General features: G+C 47.4%; 1 protein-coding gene across 1 annotated transcript in view; it reads right to left on the bottom strand.

The window, feature by feature from the left end:
- Nucleotides 1-18,231, bottom strand: part of CADM4 (cell adhesion molecule 4) — a 249,148-nt gene that overhangs the window by 25,072 nt on the left and 205,845 nt on the right. Inside the window, exons 2-5 of the mRNA XM_083162340.1 lie at nt 10,954-11,100; nt 9,824-9,976; nt 8,378-8,512; nt 1,539-1,700 (exon numbers count right to left, since the gene is read on the bottom strand). Of these exons, the coding sequence (XP_083018466.1) occupies nt 1,539-1,700; nt 8,378-8,512; nt 9,824-9,976; nt 10,954-11,100 (597 nt within the window). The remainder of the gene's footprint in view (nt 1-1,538; nt 1,701-8,377; nt 8,513-9,823; nt 9,977-10,953; nt 11,101-18,231) is intronic.

Below are 18,231 nucleotides of genomic sequence, written 5' to 3'. Positions count from 1 at the left end.
ACTGTAAAAAAAAAAACATATCGACCTTTTGACTGTCGAACTAACCCATGTTGACCTGATGACCCTGTCGACCTAACCCATGTCAATCTTCCTGCATGTCGACCTAGACACATGTTGACCTAATAGTGTCGACCTAATGATTAACTGATCCTCACCCTAGGACACTGCAGTAGCTGTACCTACATTTGGGAGTGAGTGCCGGCATTATATAAACATTGCGCTCCTGTGCAAATTCGCACAAGAGCGCCATGTTTTTGTTCTGCGCCTGCGCATTTCTTCACATGTGCATGCGCTGTATGCGAGTGGCCAAAGACAACAGTGCCGGTGGGGAGCTTGGGCCGTGGTCCGGCGTATACTCCCATGGGAACGCCCAGTGTTCCCATGGTAATGCTCCGATGACACGGGTGCCGGGGGCGGGCAGCTGACATCACCTGAGAGTGTCTTAGTTTTGCATGTACGCACCACCTCATTGGATGGTTATGGACCATGGAATGAGGTGGGTGTCACCTCATAGGCTGCGAATGGATGTTTATGCAAAACATCCATTTGCAGCCATGCGGGCGAATTCGGAAGGAACTTATTCTGGTTGACACGCAGCTTGCGAAGGGGGGGGGGGGGCGGGCGGCAATGCGAGCGGCGGGTGGGCTTAAAAAGACTTGCAGCGCTGTGTGTCAACCAGAATAAAGTCCTATGTGTTGTAGGACAGCTGGTAAAATGCCATCTTGTCTCTCAGGGGGGTAATTCAGACCTGCTGTCTAGGCTGTGTATATTCGCTGCCTAGCTAGCAGGGACACACCTAACGCACATCCCCTGTCGCCCGAATCCCCGCACGTCTCTGCACGTGTTACATCAGCCCCACCGGCAGCGCACATGGTTTTGTCCATTAAAGAAGGAGTTTGCTTTTGCAAACCAGCTGAATCACCCCAAATAACAATTGCACTCAGAGACTTCTTTTGTTCAGCAAGGGGAAACCTGCAGGATATGTACAGCTCAGCGCAGAATCAGTAAGGTTACACTGTGACATCCTTCTAAGACCATAGGTGATCCCATTAAACACTCCTCTGTATGGAACAGGGACATACGACGCTGTCAGCTGCTGGCTTTATGGAACATGATACATACACAACGTGCATTAAGTCACTCGTTTGTCAGCAATGATTGGAAGTGACGGATGGAGTCAATATCTGCTGAGGTCACGGAGACTACAAGCAGGGGTCACCGGGGATTATAAAGTTTAAGGGGGGTCTGTATGGGGATTGCTGAGGATTACCGGCAGTCAATGGGGGCCACAGAGGCTGCTAGGGGGTCACAGTTATGGCGAATTAGCGGAAGCAGATGTTATTGGGATTTTATTAGGAATAATGGGATATATGAACCATCGGCAGCATTTCAGTGATTAAGATTTAGTGGGAGTATATGAAGGTCACGGGGAGTATGTAGAGATTATTGGAGATGTCACCGTTTGGCGATGGAGGGGTATATTAGGACATAACATCGGTGACTCCCAGCAATTACATAATCAATATTATTCAGCTTACACTGAACATCCAGCACATATTGCGTCTGCTTCTTCTGTCCCTTCAGGGCGGGGTGGGACGCCTCGCAGGTGACGATCTCCCCGTTATCCCTCCTTTCCACCGGGAACTGGATGCTGTTGGTTATGCTGAACGTCTTTATGTTCTCCTGTTTGCTGGTGACTCCTAGATGGTAAAATACAGGAAAACAATGATAAAGCAGCTATTCCCATGTACAGGTGCTACCTATTGCAGCAGAGATAGCCAGGTGTATATAACAAATACACTTGCACTGCACAATGCCCCAGAACTCTCCGACTTACTCCACTCGTCTGTCCCATCCCCCTATTCTGTACGAGCAGTACAAGGACAGCACTAAGCGCAGTCACCAGTATTAATGTGCGATGTGTAAGGGACCATAAAAGGCAAAACAATCACATATTACAGCAACCAGATTCTATCTATTATCCTCTAGAACAAGGGCTCTCAAACTCGGTTCTCGGGACCCCCACACAGTTCACGGTTTCCAGGTCGCCCGGCAGGTGCACTCATTACTCACTGACTTATTTTAAAAGATAATTATTTCACTTGGGATCATGAGGACCGAGTTTGAGAACCTGTGCACAAGTAGTAGGTTGACATGAAAAGTGTCGACAGGAGTTTGTCACTTCTTTGGCCGGTACTCCGTATCAGTGTACCATGTCCTCCCGCATGGCTTGCTGCGCTCCGCACACTATTAGAAGCTAACTCTGTGTCCACTTCGATAGTAAAGTATGAAAAAAAAACGTGAAAAACTCACGTCAACCTTTTTATGCCGACCAAACGCTCCCGTCGACCTAAGGCAGGGATGGTGAACCTTCGACCCTCCCGCTGTTGTTACATTACACATCCCAGCATGCGCTGCAACAGTTTTAGCATGGCCAAATAGCAAAACTGTAGTAGGGCATGCTGGGACGTGTAGTTCAATAGCAGCTGGAGGGACATCGGTTCCCCATCCCTGACATAAGGGATGTCGACCTTTTTTCACGTGTTGACCAACAGATCTATTGACAGTCAACCTTAAAATTTATTACTGCAGACCTGCCGACACCATCCCTATATACACTATAAGTTTCCGTAATATAATATGGGTGTGAGTCAGGGGGCTGGCAGGGATGAAGCCATATTGGTCACATGTCCGTTTGCCGCGGGGTTACAATGCGAATCTCTCTGATCTGCATAATGCATAAAGATGAGCGCCCCGCGTCCTCGGCAGGAAGCAGTCCTCCTATACAGCAATATTAATGAGTAACATTTTTACTCCGTGTACACGGCCGTTCCTATCCACAAGCTGCCAGTACTGTCCCCAGATCTGTTTTTATTATTATTTATTTATATAAAATACATTTCACAGGACGCGGTGTGAAAGTGGCTTTTCCAGCTTTGATTTCAATCTTTTCTGAGTGGTTTTAACTTATCACAGTTGCGATCCGCTAGCTGGCGACATAGGAAGAGAATTCAACATTGATTTAAAAACACTCTACACCCCCCACAACAGGTCTCGGCACAAACACATTCCATTAAGACAGGAAAGAGATTGGAATAAGTTTCTCAACAAATGATAGATGACTGTTTTACACAAATAACGTGCGGCTGCGGTCAGGGAACACCGGCATTCATAACGCTTCGTCCTATCGGTTCCCGTGGAAGCAGTGATATCCCCGAGTCACCAGCGTGCCCGAGTCGACTGCTTATGAATATATAGGTAACATGGAGAGATCTATCGAGTTCTATAGCGGTCTACCCCAAACGGTCAACATTCAATAGGTCGACAGGGTCAAAAGGTGTCGATTTTGTCATGTGTCTACCTTTTTCATGTCAAGCTTTTGACCCTGTTGACCTTCACCATGTCGACCTTTTGGGGTAGACCTATTGACCGTCTATCTAGACCAGGCATGTCCAAACTGTGGCCCGCCAGCTGTTGTGAGACTGCACATCTCAGCATGCCTTGCAATAGTTTCAGCATTCCCTAATAGCAAAACTGTGGCAAGGCATTATGGGACTTGTAGTTTCACAACAGCTGGAGGGCCATAGATTGGACATGCCTGATCTAGACACTGTGGGGAAATTTACTAAGATGGGATCTCTATTTCAGATGGGATGTTGCTAAGGGCAACCAATCAAATACTATCTCGTATCTTCTAGAACAGGGGTGGCCAACTGGTCAGAGGTAAAGAGCTGAAAAATATCGTCAGTCAAGCCAAAGAGCCAACATCATGCGCGCGCGCGCCAAAAAAGGGGCGTGGACAGGGAGTGGCCAGGAGCGTGGTCATATGACACAAGGGGGAGTGGCTACATACCAAAATTTTATGCCCCCAGTGCCAGATATGCCCCCCACAGTGCTAGGTATGCCCCCAGTGCCACACACATATACGCCCCACAGTGCCAGATATGCACCCACAGTACCAAATATCATATGCCCGCACAGTGCCAAATATCATATGCTGGAGGGCCCAGCTTCCTAACTAAAGGGCCCACCTATTCTCTGAGGGGCCAGGAGGGCCGAACAAACAAATGAGCCACGGGCCAAGAAAGCCCGACTAATGCGCCCACAGGCCGGAAGGGCCTGAATGTGCCCACGGGCCTAGTGCCCGACACCCGGTGGTCTAGGGTGGATGGGGGGTAGGTGGCCAAAGGCCCCTACCTGGTGTTGGTAAAGGCCGCGGGGGGGGGGGGGGGGGGGGGGGAGCCTCGTCAGCTCTATTGCATCCCACCCCCGCTGGCCTCTCCGGCCACCATCTTCTTTCTTCTGGCCAGCGGCGGCGTTGTTTGTTTTCTTCTTGCAGAAGGCGCCGGCGTGGAGTCGTCTTCTTCTTCGCCCTCCCGGTGGCGTCTGATGTCAGACGCCGGGGGCGGGGCGGAGTACAGCGCGGCGAGCGCTGATTGGCTCCCGGACTGCGAGAGGTTCAAACCACCGCGAGCGGCGTTTGGAATAGGCAGCTGAATTGGCGCCAAATTCAAAATCCCGCTCTATCCACCGCCGCTTCGCCGCTCCCCGCTTCATTAGCAGCGCAGGGATCAGACAGCTGATCTCTGCGCCAGGGGAAGCTGTGTCCCGTGGGGGACACAGCTCTGTCTCTCCCTGTCCCTGCTCCGGTGCTGGGAGCTGTCCCAGCACCGGGGCACGTCCCTACAGAGCCGCACATTACAAGCGGGCGAGCCGCATGCGGATCGCGAGCCGCGGGTTGGCCACCGCTGTTCTAGAAGGTGCTATATAAATAAGAAGTAGATTCTGATTGGTTGCCCAAAGCAACTTCCCATGTGAAATAGAACTCGCATCTTAGTAAATGTCCCCGTCTAATAATCCCCACCCCTACAGAGGACCATTCCTCCAAGCTCTATTGACCAAATGAAGCCATTTTTTTTTTATTAAATAGAATGAAAAAAGATATAAGCAAAATAGTTTAATGGGTCGTAATGATGGCGACTGCGCTCATGATGTGCTCCCCAGCCACTGCCCAGGAAGATTAGGACGGCGGAGCCACTGGCAGAGTCTCCGTGATGGCTGAGCTCTGTCACCGATCAGTCCGTGTGTTTGGTAGTCTAGATACAGGCAGAGGATGTGCAGAGCCATCCGTATCTGTCTCATCCATCTACTCTTTCATTATCTCCCTTCCCTATCATAGCAGCGCACATTCCCTATATATCTCCTTATTTTTAGCCGCATTTAGCCGATCGCTCTGCACCGCTGCCATCTTCTTATCTGGAGTAATTCTCTATATTCCTGTCTGCATCTCCACAGTTTCAATCACCCCGCAGCCACAATGAATCCCGGATACATAAGCCTCACGCTTGTACTGCTCTCTGCAGAACTTCTACGCGTTCTTACAGCACCCAGGGGGAGAAATCCCTCTCATAAGAACAACACCGTGCCGCCATGTCCGTGCTGGAGCAGAAAGCACTTAATCCTGATTACAGTGTCCCCGCAGTACCCCAGCTGGATCACTCCCAAGGGAGACAATGCATACACACAACAAACCAACACACACACACACACGCTGCAGCCACACAGACTAATAACACACATACCTGATCATACATCAGACCAAGCACACACGTGTCAACCCTCACAAACCAACCAAAACACACACTATACATACGGAACAGCCGTATGCACAGTCTTAAAGGGATGTCACATATTAACACACAAATTGATACACACACACAACTATGACAGGACCAGTCTCGAGGAATGTTACAGATCAACACACCAACCAAACTATACTCTACACACACACACACACACACAAATACAACTACTTGATCTCAAGAGATGTCACACACAAACCCACGTTCTGAACACCAGTGGTCAACAAAGGTGGTTCTCAACAGTCCAGGTTTTAAATATAGTCTTTATTTTTACTTTCTTTTTCATATACAAAAACACAAGGTATTAAGTATGTCCATGGATCAGCACATGGTTAAATCAAATTGACTGAGGTACTAATTAAGTCACCTGTGGCCAAGCATGGAAATACCTAAAGCCTGGACCATTGGGGTGCTCTGAGGATGACGCTCCGATCGTCACATTGGTTAGTATACTGACATTGGAATCCTGACCACCGGTTCTCTGACAGGAGGGCGAGCGCTAAGATGCCCCTTGCAGGTTTGCCACGGATTCTAGTCTCCTGCTATGGGGGTCATGGACCCCCACGGGGGGAGAATAGCCCTGTCAGTCGGGATCCCGATTGTCGGGTATTTACCAGTTGGGATTCCAATGTTGGTATGCTGACCGTGGAAATACCAACGGTCACCTGGGACCCAATCTCAGGAGGGTCCACAGACAATGCGGGAAATGCTCTAAACCGGAAATGCTGTAAACCCCACATTAATCGGGTTTTTACCGCATTATTGCATGCTCTAAAGCCCGCACGCCGGGGCAGCACTGCGTTGTTACCCAGGTCTATGGGCTTTACTCCGCATCCGTCTCAAGAGGTGTCACAAAACCAAAACACACACACTACAGTCACCTCAGCAACCATCTCTGGTTTGCATAGAAACACACAATTTACACAAATTACCCGAAAATCGATATTGTCATGCAAATATACCGAATACAAAGCGAGGCCTTTAAGCTACACACTTGACATTTATGTACTGCACGAGAAAGGAGCGGGTTGTCTGAGCTGGAAGAATCACCAGCTACAGGATAAAATATATCTTTGTGTCTCTGCTGGGGAGCAGCCGGAGCTGGGGCGCAGAATGACATTAGCGAGGAACTCAAATTCTGCTCTTCAAAATTCAACCGTAATGCTTCCAAATGTAGAAGCTTATAGGTCAACTACGCAACACCCCATCCTGTACCACAGGGCTGGCCAAACTGGTCTACGAGACCTATCAACAGTCCACAGTTTCCAGACCACCTAGCAGGTGTACAGGTATAGTCATTACTAATTGTCATGTTTTCCAGACCACCTAGCTCAGGGGTGGCCAAACTGGTCCTCAAGATCTACCAATGGTCCACATATTCCAAATTCCCTAGCTGGTGCACAGCTGTAGTCATTACTGTCACATTTCCCAGAGCCCCTAGCTGGTGCACAGCTGTAGTCATTACTAACGGTCACATTTCCCAGACTCCCTTCTGGCGCACAGCTGTAGTCATTACTAACTGTCACAGTTTCAAACATGCTGCATTCATTCCTACTATAGATTCACAGGTCACCTGACACACATGAACTGTTGGTAGATCTTGAGGACAGGTTTGGCCACCCCTGGTCTAGCTGGTGTACAGGTGCAGTCATTACTAGCTGTCACATTTTCCAGAACACCTAGTGGGTGCACAGGTGTAGTCATTACTTGCGGTCACGTTTCCCAGACCACTTAGCTGGTGCACAGGTGCAGTCATTACTAACTGTCACATCCCCCAGACCACCTAGCTGGTGCACAGGTATCGTTATTACTAACTGTCACATTTCCCAGACTTCCTAGCTGGTGCACAGGTGCAGTCATCACTAACTGTCACATTTCCCAGACTTCCTAGCTGGTGCACAGGTGCAGTCATCACTAACTGTCACATTCCCCAGACCACTTAGCTGGTGCACAGGTATCGTCATTACTAACTGTCACATTTCCCAGACCACCTATCTGGTGCACAGGTGCAGTCATTACTAACTGTCACATTTTTAAACATGTGCTGCATTCATTCCTAACCAACAAATTCTACAGATCCACAGGTGGCCTAGAAAACATGGACTGTCGGATAGATCATGATGACCGGTTTGGCCAGCTCTGCTGTAACCTCTGAATGACTTATGGACTACACAAAATTCAGCGTACAAACACACAATTACAAATAAATTATGCTTAATAAATGCCCAATTACCCACAAACTACTCTAAATGTAGACATAAGCAATACATCAATAGCAATTACCATGCACTTAAAGTAGAACTAAGCACAACAGGACAAATCAAAAGGAATTTTAGAAAGTAAGTGGCATCTAGTTATAACTTTGAAGTCAAGTAATAACCCAACATGTACTGACCAATCGCTTCTGCAATCTCAGATCACATGACTGGCGGCAGCCTTGATGTCTATGATACAGGACTAAACTATAGCAGGGTTTTGATGTTGCATGGATATATAGAAGCATGCAGACACAGAGGGGTATGAAGCAGTGATAAGGGAGGAGAAGTGAGCCAGAGATGTGGCCTGTGGCAACCAATCAGCTGCTCTGTATAATTTTATATTATGCAAATTATAGCTGTTACTGATTGGTTGCCATGAGCCACTTCTCCTCCCCTATCACTGCTTCACACAGTACATGACAGAGTGAGGCTCAGCCTCCCCTAGATGCTAGTAGTGCACATTAATGATGCTCTCACCTTTCAGTTCCCTGCGATCTCTGTACCATCGCAGTGTCGCCTCCGGTTTCGTCCGGGGAGCAGAGCAGATGAGCTCCACCTGCCCCCCCTCCACTGCCTGTTCCCTTACTTCTACCACTGGGTTCTCTGGGGGAACTGTAATCAACAAAAGTAGTTTAGGGATAGGAAAACCAGCAGCTGTAATCTAGAATTACAATGTTCTCCTGAAAAGAGCGAAAAGCTAAATCTTCCGCTGAGTTGGGAACCACCAACAATAAGCTGTCCTTGGTCAGTAGCGCACACAGGAGGGGTTTCGGAGTACCCAGAATTTCCCATGACAGAGGAGAGAGACTGTACATAAGGTTACTAAACCCCAGAGGACAGGGTTTAGTAATCTCATGCCTGCTCTCCTCCCCATCTACAACATGCTGCTGCTGTTACAGTGTGATCCCGGGATTTGGTCCCCAAAACACCGGGATTTCAATCCCGGGATTGCCGTTTCCAATCCCAGGATTTTGTGATTAGACTGTGCATGCTTCACCCGTACCCGGCAATGGGGCCCTACGCAGCGTGACGAGGTCATAGGTCACGCTGCGCAGGCCGCACAGACAGCCTGAGCCACCCGCCCGCACTATTAGCTTGAGTCCTGCGCTCCTGCCCAGCTCCCGGAGACCCCGCCTACCCACTCGGCTCCAGGCAGCATCAGCACACCAACCCTGCACCCGGCGACACCTGCCCTGCACATGTAAGTAAACATGCAGGCATTTTTGGGGGGTACTTGTTTAGTTTCACGGCGCCCGATATATCGGAGGCGATATCGGCCGATATATCGATGCGACCTGATGCGATTTTTTACCTGTTCATAACCCCACTATCCACTACGCATGGAGTTGATTTTATATAGTGTGGCGAGCGCAGTAATCCGCGGCCCCTCGCGGAGCTCGCCATGCTTCGGGCTTGGTGGCTTGCCACACTATATAAAATCAACTCCATGCGTAGTGGATAGTGGGGTTATGAACAGGTAAAAAATCGCATCGGATCGCATCGATATATCGGCCGATATCGCATTCGATATATCGGGCGCCGTGAAACTAAACAAGTACCTTTTTTTTTTAGGGAAGCCAATCCTGGGATTGAGCATTTTTCAATCCTGAATCCCGGGATTGAAAAAAATGCCGTGGGATTGGCTTCCCTAAATGTGCGTGTATGTGTTTATGTGTGTACCGTATATATTTATATGTGTGTGTCATTGTGCATTAAATTGTGGAATTAGCGACCGTTTTTCTGAAAGTTTCAGAAAGTCGGAAAATCGGAACTGACATTGAACAGGTTGAATGTAAATTCATTATATTCTTCGAAAAAACGGCTGCTATTTCTGACAATCGAAATTATGAAGCGTCATTGAATACCACCCTATGTATGCGTATGACACTGTTGGTGGCTAAGTCAGGCCAAAACCGCACTTACCCAGCACAGTGAGCGTGGCGATCTGGTGATGGGTGTCTTCTGTGTACAGCTGGCAGAAGTAACCACCTTCGTCCTCCAGCTTTGCATTGGATAAATGAATCTTGACCAGCTTTGGCGTAAACTCTACGAGCTGGAACCTCTCGTCCTTCAGAGCTGAGGACAGATAGCAGAAGTCAACAGGGAGAGGTGGACGCAGAGGTCAGGAGATGCTAAGACGGTCACATAGAGGTGGATTAGGTCTGCTCTACTGTGGCTGTACCTGTTGTCCGCAGTGTGCTTATGAGAAATGAAGTCTATTAATTCACTGTATAGTACAGTATATACAGTATGAATATATATATATATATATACACACTATATATATATATACACACACTATACAGTGATTCAGAAGTGACATCAGCAGTAATATTTGGCCAATGTAAACTCTAGCATGTATTATAAGTCACCTGTGACACTTTGTATCGCTGTAATCTTATGGTCTGTGGATATTGAGCATCTACAAAGAGTAACGCATTTCGCCACTGTCCCCAAAACCGAGACATTTTCACAGCTCCTCTTCTTATATTTTTGTCTGTTTGCTTAAGTTACTGCGACTGAATTTAAACTGCAGATGTTGGGATAAAATTAGACGTGAGACAGAATTAGTCTGAATCACAGAAGGAAAGAGCTATCATTATGTTAAATTCTAATCTTTAGTCCTTTCTTGCTCTTTCAATCTTCCCACTATATCCTCAGCAACGCAGACACCAGGAACTTCAGCCGGATCTCACAGAACAATAGGGCAGGCTTTTTAGGTCTCTGAATCATAAACACCTAAAAACAAAGGCCAAATGCAACCCGATGAGATGAATGCGGATGAGTGGAACTACAAATTTCAGCATGACCGGGCTAGTGGAGTATGTCCCACAACAGCTACAGATTTGTCCACATACATCTAGCCTTTTGTTGCGTTAAACAGCCCTTCTAGTCGCTATGTTCCAAGTAAACACTGTAATGCTCCATTTCCTATGCATATGATTTTAATCAGCAGAAGATGCTTGTGTGTCATATATATATTCAAATAAGTCCTGGTTAACACCATAGAAACAGCTAAGCCAGAGCTTGTTACAGGTACAGAATGTACTCACCACGTGTGCCATTGAAGAAGAGGGTTTGGCGAGAAGGATTCTGGATCACCACAATCGAGCCGTCATACTGATGTAACCGGCAGCTGATCTCCGCTGTGCCACCCTCTACCACTGTGACGTTCTCAGCTTGCACCTCCTGACAGAAAACTGAAAGAGAAAGAGGCAGGAAGGTTCAAAGTCAGTATGCTAAACAGCCAGTAGGGGCGTACTGTGGAAAATTACAGCTTCATTACAAAATTAAATGAATGCACACAGGAGTCACAATTTTTCGAATCGGACGATATTCTGTTGCAATTTTGTCAACTTACTGTCATTATTTGTCTCTTAAATACACGCCTTGCACGTGCCACAATACTGTCCCTCAAAAATACTCATGTTGGGGGCATGACCACTTCATTGAGGCCACGCCCACAGAATGCTGGTGTTGCATTCCCATTCCGATTTAAATATCAGGATGGCTGACAATGTCAGGATGGTTGAGACATGCAAAATTTTGGCATTGCTATGGCTGACACATGGTAATGTAGACATGAGTTTTTTTGGGGATTGATTTTTTTTTTCACTGTGTCATATTTTGCCATCCACAATTTGGAACAGTACAAGCAAGGGACGTGAGTTCACTAATTAGGGGTCCACGGCATTGACACAAATTTTTTTTTTAAATTATGTTGACCTTTTCTATGGGATGGAGGTATGTAAACAACATGTTTATGGCATTACCAAAAGCAATAAAAAAAAATGTAAATAAAAAAACCCCAAACAACATTATGCAAATTATTTTCTATAATCGTGATATATGCGCGAGTCGGCAAACCGGCACACCCACGTGTTTGGAGATTTCCCCTGGAACATCTCCAAGGCAGCTGAGTAATGTTTAGCTGCCCCTTCAATTTTTTTTTACATTTTTATTTACATGAAGGTGATTCGTAATTTATAGTGGCGATAAAAATAAATTCATTACATTTATCGCTGTAATAACTAACATCCCGAACCTTGTTGCTGTGCACGCGGCGCCCATTCCATTGCGGCACAGAAACACTGGCGAGAGCTTTGTAGTTCCAGTGCAGTGTTGTGTCCTGCATTGTAATGTGACCTTGCACAGGTGTGAATCGCTCACTCGAGCGCGGTCTACTCTTCGCTATAATTGAGGCCCAGAGGGAGAGCAAGAGATGCAAATAGGAAAATAAAATGAATAAAAAAACCTTGAAAGTGAAAGGGGCTACAGAGAAATGCCGGTAGGTCAGAGTGTACATCTACAGATGTATCGGGCCTTGTTGTTGCTGGCGGATCGCCAGCAACACGGCGCCTCTATCTGACTGAGACGCGCGTGCGTCCCCCACGCACGCGCGTCTCAGTATCCGGGCGGCGAGGCAGACGCAATACTGTCCGCCTCCCGCTCGAGGGGGCTGGGGGGGACCACTGGCCACTGTGGGGGGGGGGGGGGGGTGCGGTCGCCTGGTGTGGGCACCGGGCGACCGATGGAAGCACCGTCGGAAGGGGACGCGCGCGCACCTTGTGCGCGCGCGTCCCCTTCCGGCATACAGATGGCGGCGGGGCAGGGGATGGCGACGCCATCGCCATCACCTGCAAAGATGAATCCCGCTACATCTGTATGAAGGTGAGGGACAGCGTCACAGGAAGTATGAGGCTTAGGACCAGATGCATCAAGCTTCAAAAGTGATAAAATGGATAGTGATAAACCACCAGTCAATCAGCTCCTTCGTGACAAGTTTCAGGCTGGGGGCCAGATTCTCTAAGCTACACAAGTGATAAAATGGAGAGTGATAAACAGCCAGCCAATCAGCTACTACCTGTCATGTCACATACTGTGTTTGAAAAATGTCAGACAGGAGCTGATTGGCTGGCTGTTTATCACTCTCTAGTTTATCACTTTTAAAGCTTAGAGAATCTGGCCCAGTGTTTGAAAAAGGACAGGTAGGAGCTGATTGGCTGGTTGTTTATCACTCTCCATTTTATCACTTTTGAAGCTTGATACATCTGGCCCTTAATCGGATAAAGGACGTGGCTCCCTGAATTACCAAGCATCCGGGCCAGGATTTTCTTTGACATTGCTCTGACTTCTCTGCAGAAGCCAAGTCAGACAGAAGCCGCTTGTTAACTATGGTCTTTTACACTGACACAGATCATTAGCCAGTAGATTTAGGCCGAAGTTTTACTCGGCCCTAAGAAGAAAAAAGAATAAGTGACAAGCGTACAGCTTTATACGTCCTATTAACACAAAACTGCGAATGTGCTGGTGATTCCGCCCAGCGCATGGTCGGCTTCGGGGGTTAATAATGCAGCATAAGGAAGAAGCAAAACAACCGATCACCTTCCACATAATAATTAGACAGAGTTAGAACCTTCGCGCAGTACCCTCCTGACACCCACAAAGCATCGTAATCAGACAGCAGACTGGAATTTGTGCCGCCTGCAGACCAAAGTATACACAATTAGGCCCATTTATAAAAACTGGCTTTCTGAGGTGTTTTTTTCAGGTGATTAAAAAAAAAAAAAAGTCATTAAAAAAAGTCTCTCACTTCCAACATATTTATAGCATTGTGCTATATGTTCCGGATCTGGCTCATCATTATCCACAGGCAATGCGTAGGACAAGGAGCGGCCGCAGAGAGAGAGAGAGAGCTTCTCTTTGCTGTGTTGTGGCTAGAAAAGGTGTCACATGGTCTGCACATGTATGCTAATAAGCCATTGCTAACTCCTAACTGGTGGTTCAGAACTGGCGGGAACATGCTGATCACCTCATTGGTTGGAGGGTCATCAGAATGTATGGTCACTCAGGGGTAAATGTTTGAAGCTTGGAGACGTTTTATCCATCCCCAACCAATGTTTTGTGCAAGGTGATAATGCTCCAGCCAATCAGCTTTTATCAATTTACATATTGGAGCCGATTGGCTGGTGCATTATCACCTTGCCCATAACATAATTTAAGGGGATAGATAGCACTTCTTCAAGCTTCATACATTTACCCCACAGGCCTTCACGATTGTAGGGGCGAGCTGGTGCCTCAGGATCTTCTTTTGGAAGACAGGTAGAGATTGCTGCCCGGCTGCTCTGACTATGGATTACACCCAATCCGATAGACCTGGCAGCATTCTCAGATTGCATCCCAGCCTGCAGCCTGACAGTGAGTGGCTGCCAACATGCTGATTGGTGGAATGGTAGGAGCTATCCACCAGCAAGAGTGTCGACAGCCAATCACTGTATGGGAGCAAGTGGAGATTGGTGCGGGACTGCAATAAGTTATTGTTGTTCATTTTTCTCATGCATGGGTGTGTTCGGTCCCTGATGCATTGCTTTGCCCAGGGCATTCAATGCTGTTAAGACAGCCCTGTCTACAACCTTGCTAACAACAGGTGGCACCCAGATGGACATGATGATGATGACGACTAGTAACAAAAAACGTCTTCAGGTCTTAAGTAGAACTAAATGCACTGTTCACAATTCCCAACATCCATAAACTGGGACGAGGGGCATGAGTGCAACAATGGGGGTTTTTACTCTTTGGGAGAGGGAAGAGCCTAGAGCTTGCTGAACGGGACACTGCCCTTTAGCTAACCTGCTTCCGAAATACTATTGTCGCAACAGTACCTAGTGCAGTGGTTCCCAAACTGTGTGCCGTGGCTCCCTGGGGTGCCTCGGGACACTTGCAGGGGTGCCACGGGTTGGTGCTCCAGGACCAATTCAAATTATTTATGATCAATTATATATGGACAAAATCAGTGCTGGTGGCTGCCAATCATACAATATGTGTACAATCAGAAGCAAATGCTGCCCTTTAACACATAACTGCACCTAAGAATCACATATAAACAAAATCTACTTCATTTTATATATTTTTTTGGGGGGCCTAGGGGTGCCGCGGAAAGATTCTGATACTCTGGGGAGCCGCGATTCGAAAAAGATTGGGAACCCCTGACCTAGTGTGTAAGACACCTGATCATCCCTGCTCTACGGAACATTAGTCCTTCACGGTTGGTAAAACAGGACAAAGCTTTCAAATCGGGACTGGACCGCTAAAGAGGGGACAGTTAGGAGGTATGCTTGGAGCATCCCATCTATTCAAGTGCAGCATACAAACTCCTTCTTGCACCGGTGTGTATCAAGCCAATGATGAATCTAAGTTGCGCTGTAAGGTCCAGATGGCTGCTGCAGTACTTTATAGAGTCGGAAGAGCCATCTGCAACACCTGGAACCATGGTGGAAAAATAGCTGATGTGGAGCTCTCATACAAATGCTGGCACTGATCTTTGTTATGGCTCCTTTCTGGCTGCGCAAGACCTCAGCCTGTAATCCAGGGCTGGCCAATCAGGTCTTTGATGTCTACCAACAGTCCATGTTTTCCAGACTACCTAGCACAGGTGCAGTCATTACCAACTGTCACATTTTCAAACATGTGCTGCATTCATTCCTGACCGACACATTCTACAGATCCACAGGGGGCCTGGAAAACACGGATTGTTGGTAAATCTCATGGAGTGGTTTGGCCACCGCTGCTCTAGGGCATATCAGAACGTTACTATATCGCTTAAGGGGCACTTTGTTACCGAGCTGGTTTATCCATTCACGTCCCGCGCTCAACTATCTTGGAGAACCTTGGACACTAGGATATCAAGTCTATCAACAATGTTTTTGCACTGTACTTTGGGAGCTCAATTCGCGACACCGTCCGATAGTGAACATCTTTGGCGAATTTCACACTCGACCGGGCGTTTGCTCCAGGTTGGGAGGGCAGGGGGCGTGCCCACTGCACGCCCATGGAAATGCTGGGCATACCCCTGTGAATGCAGGCATGACGGTGCATGTTAAGGGCGGGCGGCTGACGTCACATGACTAATTTGCACAGGGGAAAAAAAAAATAACTAGATGGCTGAGCGAACAATGGTTTTTCCTTTGTGCGGCCGTATGCGAGCAGATGTATAAATGCTAGTGAGGGGATTCTGGCAGCGAATATATACGCAGCCTAGCGCGCAGGTCTGAAACAGGCCGTTTATTCTGAGCACTTCTAATAAAACCATTCAAAATTCAAATATACGGTTGTACAGTTAAATGGCAGTTGTCATTACTTCAAATTGGGGCATTAAAAAAAAAAAAAAAAACAATCCAGATGAAATTAATTCCCAAACTGGGACTACCCCTTTTGAATTAGAGGCAGGTACTGTATATTCTTTAAAAAACAGACAGGAGACCTTAATAATAAATAATAATTAAGAAAATGTAGATTGTTCAGAAATTCCCGGAGCTGGAGTCAGCCTGAGGTTGGCAAGTCTCTAGTGCTGCCAACACTAGCCCAAGAAAGTCTAGTGGGAAAGTGCGCAGACGTTACATTGTGACAGGCGATGCTTCTCATCATGTTACACCAGTGACAATTCCTCTGTAACTACCGGGCCGCACATTGTCACTGACAGTACAAGGCAGAAGTATGTGCCAAGTACTTTCCACACTAATTATGCTGCAATTGGTTATTGGAGGGGGAGCGGCGCCCTGTGGACTAGCGGACATCAGTGGACTGGTGGCGCAGGTTCATCTGACACCCAAGGCGAAGATGCTGAAGTGCCCTTTACTCGTTGAACACACACAATATAATTGAATAGTCACGGCATAGCGAGGCTGCGAGGCTTGTACTTTACACTTCTGGGTCCTCTGACGGCCTTGAATATTAATATAACAAGCTACTGAGAAGCTGAGATTTCTCTTTGAAGATACATAGGAAGAAAACAGTCATGTCTGACCTTGTGCAACCAAAGATTGTTTATGTTCAAAATAGATGCCGTTACCGCTAGCGATCTGCTGCTCATCATTGGTGAACCACTAGAGGACACAGGGGCCTTGGTAGTGAGCCTTGGAAAGACATGGATTGATGACATGTAGCGATGTGCGCATGCGTGGGGTCCCCTTGCGAACAAACCATATGATAACTAGCCTTCTCTGGCCGTACACAAGGTGATTGAAAGGTGGTGGGCGTTTTGGGGCGGAGTGTCATGGAAAACGCAGACATTGCCCGGCCATGGGAGGGACACTGACACACGCTGCCCAGCGAGCAGGCCTACATCATGCCCATAATACCAACCAATCAGCTCCTGCCATTTTTAAAACACAGCCCGTAGCCTGGCAGTTAGGAGGTGCTAGGCTGGTAGTTTATCTCTCTCTACTTTATCACTCTACATGGCTTAGTAAATAGACCCCATATTGTCTGCAAGTGCCAAGTTTATTTAGTGGTTCGTGATCTATGCAAATTCCACGCAGTCTGGCTGTCCGCATGGCATCTGCTGAAAAGAACTCTCCAAAAATGGCCGCCGCCTAGAACTCAGTCAGGGAAATACAGCGCGTATAGCATTATGGGAATGCTGCGCACCTGCAAGCATGAAACCTTTGGCAACAAGCATGTTACCCCTGACAACGAGCATGAAACCGCTGGCAACAAGTATGAAACGCATGGCAAGGAGTATTTAACCCCTGGAGACAACTATGTAACCCCTGACAATGAGCATGAAACCCCTGGCAACAAGCATGTAACTCCTGACAACGAGCATGTTACCCCTGACAATGAGCATGTTACCCCTGACAACAAGCAAGTAACCCCTGACAACAAGCATGAAACCCCTGACAACAAGCATGAAACCCCTGGCAAGGAGTATTTAACCCCTGGGGATGACTATGTAACCCCTAACAACAAGCATGTAACCCCTGACAACGAGCATGTAACCCCCGGCAACAAGAATGTGGTAAAAAAAATAATGTATGTGTCAGAAACTTTTTTGGGCAAGGAGGCTCAAAATTCCTAATTACGCCACTGGCAACCAAAAACCTGCGGCTCTAGGTACCATGGGATCTGCCGTACACGGATTTCCTTTCGGTTAAGGAAAGCAGATGGCACTCTGCAGCATCTGCTTCTGTGTAAATGAAACATAAATGAAGTAACAGAGTATACCCGCACACTTAGGAACCTGCCCGATACCACGGCTCGGGACTGTCCTAATACACACAATGTACTTTCCAGCATACTTAAATAATTCACATTTTTCTTTAAAAAGCTTTTGTTTTCAGTCAGAACGTAAGGAGGGAGAACAATGCCTGTGTGCTGCATTATGCCGACTGCGTACATAACCATACATGACAGACTTATTCACCTGGCACAGACGCCAGCCGAGAGATGCTTTAATCAGACCGCGTGCAACATATGTGCCAACCCCAAGGGGGATCTCTTAGTGGATAATCCCCTCCGGACCTCAGCTACTAAGTTATCCCGGTGCCTCATGT

This window comes from Crinia signifera, chromosome 19, assembly GCF_055691185.1.
Source record: "Crinia signifera chromosome 19, ASM5569118v1, whole genome shotgun sequence".
Taxonomy (NCBI): domain Eukaryota; kingdom Metazoa; phylum Chordata; class Amphibia; order Anura; family Myobatrachidae; genus Crinia; species Crinia signifera.
Note: the sequence above shows the minus strand (reverse complement) of the source record. Positions and strands in the feature narration are given on the sequence as shown.